An 8983-nucleotide genomic window follows, 5' to 3' on the forward strand; every position below is an offset into this window, starting at 1 on the left:
AATAACACTTTCAACAGCTTCCAAAATAACAGCTGATTCAAAGTGAAATAATTTTCTTTAAACAACCCATCAAGGGACATACTAACATCCAAGAAGAGCTGAATTCCAGACATTTTACTGAACATCATGGGTTCAGCATTCATATGTTGCACAAAGTTACTCCCTAGCACATACACAGGAGGTACTTCATTTCAGTAAATTATGATGGATGAAAATCCCAAAGATGACTGGGAGAAGATAAATGTTCTGATGATGAGAGGGACAATGGCCAGCACATAGATAGAAGGGCATTCGCAAGGTAGGAATGCAATATCGAACATATATGCTCCACATATTATAAAACTTCCTGTAGGCCCCAACATTGTTAGGCAGTTTAGATATAATTTTAATACTCAATGCATGTGCTAAAATTTTCATAAGCATGTGGTAAGAACTTCATATACCCATCTTTACTTTTCATATTTAGCCTACACATTTTTTAAATGACTGCACAAACCCTACTATTATACATTCCATATTGTAATCACACTGATGTCGGTTGTTAACCTTTACATGAGGTTAAAAGACTTACTTGACCAGCTTACCTATTGAAATAATTTTTCTTCAGAGGAGGTGAAAATCCAAGTCGTCTGGAAAGATTTGTTCTTCTCCTAAAGGGTGACCACTGACCTTCTGAATTCTTTTAAAATGAAGACATATGTGACAGTTAGTTTACAATTTTATGATTTTTTTTGAGAGAAGATTCTATAAGATTATGGAAGCTGCAATTGTTGAACTTAAAGAATGCCAATTGCATGGATGCAAAGTTGACCTTTTGTTACACAACTGAAACAAGCCCGCAGATGACTGTGTGGCAAGTTGTTTGACAATTAAACACCTGAGCTGTATATTCATTCCGGGTCAGGAATTTATAAAGTAATAAAGGCTGAGGATCAAAACACCAACCAGGAAAGCTGTGTTTTTAGGTAACAGGTTAGCAATGGTAGCTTGCATCATCTCAGTAAAGGTTTAAAGCTAGCACAGACAGATCTAGGAGATACATGAATGTAGTTCTGCAATCAATAAATTATTGGTAAAGAACAAAGTACCTGAATTTGGTTTTGTATTACCCTCTTGAAGTCTACTGTACAGTCTGTACTGCAGAACTCAAAGTGTGGGAGGAAGAAAAAGAAAGGCTAATACGGAGAAGTGAGTAGTGTGATTAAAAAATGAATTTATCAGAGTAATTCCTTCTCCTTTTTTTTCTCAACTGGAGGGCTGATTAACTGTTTGTCTTTTCTGCCATGTAATTGTGTATTTTATTTTAAACTTTCAATAAACATATGGAAATAGAAAAATGTGTGCTGATAAGTGTCATTCTGCTTTCAAAAAAATCAAGACATCTGATCATTTCAATACTTGTGCCTTACAGACCTAGAAATAAAATATTGGGTCTCTGTAAGTGGTCGAAGTCAGTGCTTAAAACACAGAAACCAAAGCATCAACAAAACAGCAGCCAAATAAACTAACATAGCTCTGTACAGAAGACACACAAAGTGGGCAGAAGCTGCTCACCCTCAAGCTAAATGGAGAACGGTTTAGCGGACTGATGCCGTTCCATGAAGCCATTTTTCGTAACGCTAAGCCTGTTTTAACCCCAAACGTTCCATTTTTCTTTCCCTGGACTCGGGCACCTGAACAAAAACAAATATATATATTTCAGTTAGGTCACACATCCATATATAACTACAAGAATGCCAAACCCTTACAGTAACCTCAGTCAACAAAAGTAGAATAAGTGTTGCGATTAAGGAGAGTTTGCATAGAAAACAAGAAGAAAGATGAATCAATGAAAGAATGGAGGACGCCTAGATGTTCCTCTGGTTATCCCAGGACGCCAGTTACTTGACCTGTACAGATTTACTGCTGGTCACCCAAATTTCAGTCAAATCCGAATTTTAGGATGAGTCTCTAAAGGAATAATTACTTAGGCAGCAAATATATTTTTACCTGTTGCCCGTCGAGAACTCCACTTGTTCCGAAACCACTGAGAGGAAGTGGTCTGTGCTCCTCCATTGAATGCAGCTTTATTATGTTGTTCCTTGTTCAGCTTAATAATGTCATCTAGTAAGGAAAAAAATATAAGTTTTTCACATATATGTGTAGTATATTCAGGCTCCATCTAAGTAGAATTTAACTAAATTACAGGATTACATTGCACCTTTTATTATATACACACTTTGCAATTAACTGTGAATTCAATAATTAGGCAAACATCATTGGAAGCAGTGGTTTTTGTATCACTTTGTGTTCATATACACATGTATGGTAGATATATACATACATTTGTTAATTATACATGACGAGACATATGTACATTCTTTATCTACCCCATAGGTGGATTTGCAGTTTATTTATGGTCTTATTTCTCATATTGTCTGCTGCTACCCTTCCCGCCTTCCAGCTGTCCTACTAAGGGAACCTACGTTTCATGGTCCAATGTAAGTTATTTAACTATTAAATTATTTACCGATGTAAATCTAACATGTAATTCTGTATTGATGTATTCACAATAGGCCATGTATTGCTTGTTTTTATCTTAGTCTGTTCTCCCCTCCTGAAGAAGTGGACGCAATCCATGAAATGTGTCTAGGATGGCATGTCTCTGTCAGTGGAATGCTAAAGAGAACATGCATGTTTGTATACATGCTGTTATGTTTTATTAAAATGTTTTCATATTAATCATTTGGTCATATCAACTCCATTATAGATACCAAAAATTAATTAATATATGTTTAAAAACTATGTTTAACTGTGGATCTTGAGAAATCTTGAACATATGGTGCCTTTAAAGTCCCAAATATATATATATATGTTGCTTGAAATACTCAAGTGTTAATCCACACCGGGACATGACTTTAAAACTTAACCCAGAACAAGGATATTTACAAGGGCTGATGACTTGTTCCAAGTGCTGAAGTCAGAGACTCGGTGTAACAGGCAGGTAGGTGTGTTTGGTGTCATCATCTATATTGTGTGAAAGGAAAGACAGCTGTGCACAATAGGGGAATAATGTCAGGAGAGATTTGAGTCTGTTCCAGACGATGCACCAATGAGTTATATAAAAGATGATACAATTATGATGATGTAAAACTTGGCAGTGGTTTATGTAAACGTTTGAAGATTGTAAATTTGAGGAAAAGTTGTCAATGCAGAATATAGAGATTGCAGTTTCTAACCTCTCTTGCTGAACCAGCGTTTGGTCTGGAAGTTATGCTAATCCAATGGGTTCATTGTTTTGCATTACTGCCATATAAGTGGGTTCTAACTGCACAGTGTGAGATCGGGTGATGTAAGAAGAAATAGGAGCAATCAATTTGGTCCAGAAGGGAAGCCTATACATAACTAAAGGTAAGGATAATATCCAGCCTATAAGTAAGTTGCTTATCACAGGCACAACTGCTAAATCCTTGAGTACTGGACAAACTTGGTGGACTCCAGTGAAACAATCAGAAATGAGCTAGAAATGAAGCTACAGTCTGCAACCCGTTCCTTGGATATAAACAAGGGGTTGCTTACAGCACAAAACATGTCAGAGGTGAGCCCTGCTTCTACTTTATTTTCAAGAAGCATTGCTGTGGACTTCGGGGGTTTATTCCCTGTTTCATAATAGATTTTATGATGGCTTTGCATCTTTTTTTCTGCATGTTTTGAGGGACTGGGCAATTAGGTTTTATAGGACATATTTAGTTATGCATTACAACACAGGTATAGTACATGTTAACTTGTGCTCCTCCCGGGAGGCTCTTGGCTGCTCCCTCTGCGCATGCTAGAGCATTTCGTGCAGGCACAGAAAGAGCCCTTTCGCCAAAAGGGAAAGAAATTGCAGATTTTACACATGCGCAGTGAGATCGGCAAGTTTTTTCCCATCTATGTCACCCGATTTCGCACCTGGGTGACATAGGAAGAAGAACCCGGAAGAAGAGAGAGAATGGCGGCACCCGGACGCCGGCCTGCAGAAGGATACCGGGATGACACAGGACCCGATGGAAGACACCTCCAGACCGATCTACTGCTCTGCAGGATTGAAGGTAAGTGTATTTTTGGGGTTTACTTTATCTTTAAGGGGTAAGATTAGGCAGCAATGGAGGAAATAAAATCTAAGAGAACCCCGGATCTCCCCAGCCAATGTATGTAATATTATCATCATTTACCTCATGCCTGCTCAGTTAGGATTACATTGAGCCTCACACTTATGTCAGGTGTCCAGGCCCAATGTAGCCATGTCCTCCCCTCGGGTGAGCTAGCCGGGCAATGCATTCTGTCACCATACACACATATACATACCAAGAGACATGTCGATCTTGTCAATGATTTCATTCATGTTGTTTATTTGCGGCACCATCACGGTGTCCGCCTAGAAGGCTCCTCGGTTAAGCTGTCTTCCCTGTGTGACAACCGACTCACTTGTACAAGCACCAAAATCTTCCCGTGACTAGGCCACAACCCGTATCCCAGAACAAACCGGAATCACGTAACCGGAATGATCCCCACAGCGCCTCCTGATGGTTGGATGCCCCTACGCCAGATGGGATGCAGCCAATACTGGTTCTGTCTTTGATTCCCAGAGCAGCCTGCACGATTAAACTCCCGCGTTCTACGCATGTGCAGCCGATGTATTGTAATAGAATGGGTTATTTTTACTAGTCAGATTTCAGTTTATAGCAATCTGTTTAACTTTTATGGTCCCGAGGGGGCTAAAAAATCCTGGCCTAGGGACTAAAATAAAAAAATATTGATTAACGGCTTCTTCTCTTCATGGGTAAATACCCAATGCCATTCTACCCATTACTTATGAGCCCAGGACATACAAGACCTACTTCATGGTAGTGGGCATCTTTTCGTGCCTTCCTACCCCTGCATCAGTGAAAAGAACTTGGTGACAATGTTTATGATGTCAGAAAGAATGACGTTCAGGGTGAGTGCTTGCCAATTTGTACAAGTATGTTATGCATTCTTCCACCACATGGGGTCTATTTAGAAAGCAGTGAATCTGGCATTCTTAAAACATTATCTAATGTAAAATTATTCACTGTCATTAAAACAAATAGACATGGAAGGTGCTTCAACAGAGAATGTTACAAAATGTCAGAATCACTGCTTTATAAAAAGACTCCTATGCCACACACTACTACACCCAGTGCCCTGAAATGACAGATACAGTGCATGGAAAATGTGCTTACAGTGCCCAAAGAAAATTTGAAAAACAGAATTTGCATTTCTCCCACCCACCTTCCTCCCATCATCAAGCAGTTTTTTTTAACTAAGGTACTGTACTTAGTTGTTTTAGTATCTGGTAGGTTTTGCCACCTGATGGAAAAGTGGAAAGTGATTGGCGAGAGATCACAATAGAAATAAATGTCACACTTCATGAAGTCTGATGTCTGCTAGCATAAAAGGTGAAAAACAAAAGTAGCACATTTTACTAAATATTATTTAATAGTGCCACAAAATGCTTGTGTAAAAAAAAAAATACCCTGATCTTTCTTATTTACATACCAATATTGTATCAATAATTACAAAACAAAATATTAGTGCTTCAAACAAACCTATCAAACATAGGTATATCACTTATTGTATACTATACACCATCTATAATACTGTAACAATCATATAGTACTAAATCTTTGAACTCTACTGCAGAATAAATGTATACTAATTCTAATGCACGCTCTCTTCTCTATGTATTACATTCTATCCTAAGAAGCTATCTAACTGATCTCAATCGGCAACTAATCATTTGGCCCTCTCCAACAATCAAATACATTTTCATACCCTCCATGACTTGGATCTAGTACCACCACAATGGCTGTTCCACAGTAAAAGGGTCAGATGATATAGCAGGATTGTTTCTCACTCCCCCCTCATATATATATATATATATTGGATACATGAACGCGCCAAGACTACCCTAATCATTGTACCAGTAAACACTCAATTACAAACCTATTTCTAAGTATGTTTGTGTGAAATATTTGTACACAAAGTATTTGGGTGTAACAGTAGTTCATCAATTTATGATATAATAAAATCTGGTGTACTGACATTTTTTTCAACAACCCATCAGTCAGTGGTAACCCGAAAGGCACAAATTAGTTAATTAACCCTTGGCAACTGATTGAAAAGCCCTAGGGTTCCACAAAATCCTGGTTGAGAATCACTATTCTAAATGATGAGTGTGAAAGTGGGAAAGGCGTGGCATGAAAGATGTATTGACTGGTAATTTCATGCAGTTTTTGAGGACTGATTGTTTAGGAAGCACAATTCTTTCAAGGTCTGTGGGGATTTTGATTGCTAGGAATTTTATTGCTGAGGGTTGTCATTTTAAAGAGAAAGAGAAGTTTACTTGAGTTATTTCAGAAGTTGGGAAAGAGATTGCAACATCCCAGATTTTATTTATTTAAAAGTTGCTCCAAAGAACTTGAATTCCTTAGTTGTGTTCACATTGGTCTATGGATATGATCGGTGTAATGCTCAGGACACTTATCACAGATTTATATAAAGGTTGTGTACATCAAAGTATATAAAGAATATATTACATTTGGAAAACATCTACCATCCTTTCAAACTTTTTTTGATTTCAAAGAACAGGTCAAATTTTCTCTAGCTTTATTTTATTGCCACAATACACTACATTTCAAAGTAAATACAGTCAGCGCGCAAAGCAAGGCAGTTTAATTTTTTTATAAGGATTAGGAATACAAGTGGACATCTATAGAAAAATCTCAAGAAGATCCAAAAGGTTGCTAGTTTTACAGGTCACTTGCAGGACCCCTATGAAAGAATCAGGAAAATGGACTTCTAGAAATATATAATAAATATTTTGGTAAGGTTGGTTGGATCAATATCCTCCTAGTTCATCACTTTGACAACTGAAACCTATAAAAAAAGAAAAACACAGAAATCCTCAGTGTTTAAAAAGCAATAAATCTGTATATATTTTAATATAGAAATATTACACCTATGTTTTAGAGCAACATAAACATTATTCATATTGGAATAGTGTGTAATGCAAAAAGAACACTGGGTGAAAGGGTTGCTGGAAAGTCCATAATTATAAATTTGAAGGCATAGTATCTAATGACCAGGTTCTGTGATACTTTGTATGAGTCTGTAAAACATAGGTTACCTGACCTACCTAAAATCTTGGGATCACAGTGTCTGATGACTGACAGGTTAAAAGTTCATTGGAGTGGTTTTGGTATATAATTGCATATATATTTATTAGAAGATTTTAATTCATTACACATATAATTTTTAATTGGGTAATTATGATTAGTGTTTCATGTAACCTCTTCCTATCGTAAGGAACTTGAAGTATTTAGTTACTGGGGTAAAATGCTTGGGCTGAAACATGTTGAGGTTTACATTTGCACTGTAGTGCGCTAATAATTTTGATGGTCTTATGTTATCTGTTACAGGTACAAATAATGAAATTGTTTAGATTTTCAAAGAGACTATAGGGATTATGCAGATTACCAGCCCTGCTCTGTATGCACTTATGACATCTGCACTGTAGTTTGACAATTTAGGGTAATATAGTTCTATTTTGTCAGCTCAGGTCAAACTCCATATTGCTTGTTTATGTGTATTTGAAATATATTTTCTCACCTCCTTCAGGATTTTTCCAAGAGTTTCCTGGCTCTGAATGGACTTCCTGTAGTCAGAAATCAAACTAATGGTAAATAGCAGATCAGAACAACATGAAAATAATGTAGTGAATATGTATGCAATCATATTACAAAAGATATGATAACAAGGTTTGGGCTATAAATACCTTCAGCATAATCCATTAGCAACCAGGACATTTAGAGAGTACCTCTGTTCAAGTCTACCTGTGCAGCCACACTGATTCCAGGAGAATACAGAGGCAGATCAGGGTTATTACCAAGAAGTGGTCTCCATTTGGTCAGGACACTTATTATAGAAATATATGCTGCACAGGCAGCCTGGATTTGTGAACATGCAAGGTGCACATGTTCACACCCTTCTGGTCCTACAGACACGTGCCTTGATAAAGACCTGTGTCTGATGGCAGGGACAGTGGAACACTGTCTTGATAGAAAGCCTTTGCTTGAATAGGTAGGGAACCTGCATAGCCAAAGCTGGGCAGCCAGATGAATGTTCCCTATATAAATGGTGATGCTCAAAACATTTGAACATTCCCTTTGTGAAGTAGCCATGGTTTGAATAAAAGTAGATAGGCAGCACTCCTGGTGCTATTTTTTTTTTCTTTGTACAATGGTCTCAAAGACTAGCATTATGAGGCAAACTGGGAACTAGGGTGCACTGGTTTATATATTCCCAAGCTTTTAAAGAATCAATTTAGGAACTAAAAACAGCTCTATATACAATGAATGCCTCTTACTAACAGCTGTGATGATGTAAACACTTCACCTACCTCTCCATCTTGGTAGATATGAATACAGAGAAGTCACATTCCTGATTAGGTAAGTAAGTAGAAGGCACAATGATGTACTGTCCAGGACAAAGGTCACACACCATAGACACTTCAGGTGAGTAACTGTGTGGTACACAACTGGCACGAGGCTCTTGTACAAAAGGTGAAAGGCCACTATCATAGGGTACCTACAGACAAGTTAAACACAAAAAAAACATTTTAGAATGTTTGACAAGAGATTAACCAAAAATCAAAGAACCTTTATTAGGATTAGGGCATCAATATAACCAATCCCTAAAACTTCAAATTAGTTTTTAAAAATGTATAAAGTCATTTTAACTATTTGTAAACACACAGCTTTCAATGAAACACCACCTCGTGATCCTGCTATGAAAGTATCTGTTCATGTTAAAATATAAAAACACCTACTCCCTGTCTTCCAACAATGCCATGAGGCAACATTTTTTTTTTTTTTTTTTTTTTTTTTTTTTTTTAGTGAACAGCCAAATATACAATATTTGAACATTTGAGTCATACAATCAT

At 37.2% G+C, this 8983-nt stretch overlaps 2 protein-coding genes across 2 annotated transcripts in view; both read right to left on the minus strand.

Moving 5' to 3' along the window:
- Nucleotides 1–4585, minus strand: part of FYTTD1 (forty-two-three domain containing 1) — a gene marked incomplete in the record, with an annotated part of 9247 nt that extends 4662 nt beyond the window's left edge. Inside the window, 4 exon segments of the mRNA XM_072408353.1 lie at nt 585–679; nt 1555–1673; nt 1990–2103; nt 4327–4585. Coding sequence (XP_072264454.1) covers nt 585–679; nt 1555–1673; nt 1990–2103; nt 4327–4384 — 386 coding nt within the window.
- A 2041-nt stretch (nt 4586–6626) lies between these two features.
- Nucleotides 6627–8983, minus strand: part of CAPN10 (calpain 10) — a gene marked incomplete in the record, with an annotated part of 9384 nt that continues 7027 nt past the window's right edge. Inside the window, 3 exon segments of the mRNA XM_072408354.1 lie at nt 6627–6918; nt 7651–7696; nt 8441–8628. Of these exon segments, the coding sequence (XP_072264455.1) occupies nt 6892–6918; nt 7651–7696; nt 8441–8628 (261 nt within the window).

Source organism: Pyxicephalus adspersus, chromosome 4 (assembly GCF_032062135.1).
Source record: "Pyxicephalus adspersus chromosome 4, UCB_Pads_2.0, whole genome shotgun sequence".
NCBI classification, from domain to species: Eukaryota; Metazoa; Chordata; class Amphibia; order Anura; family Pyxicephalidae; genus Pyxicephalus; species Pyxicephalus adspersus.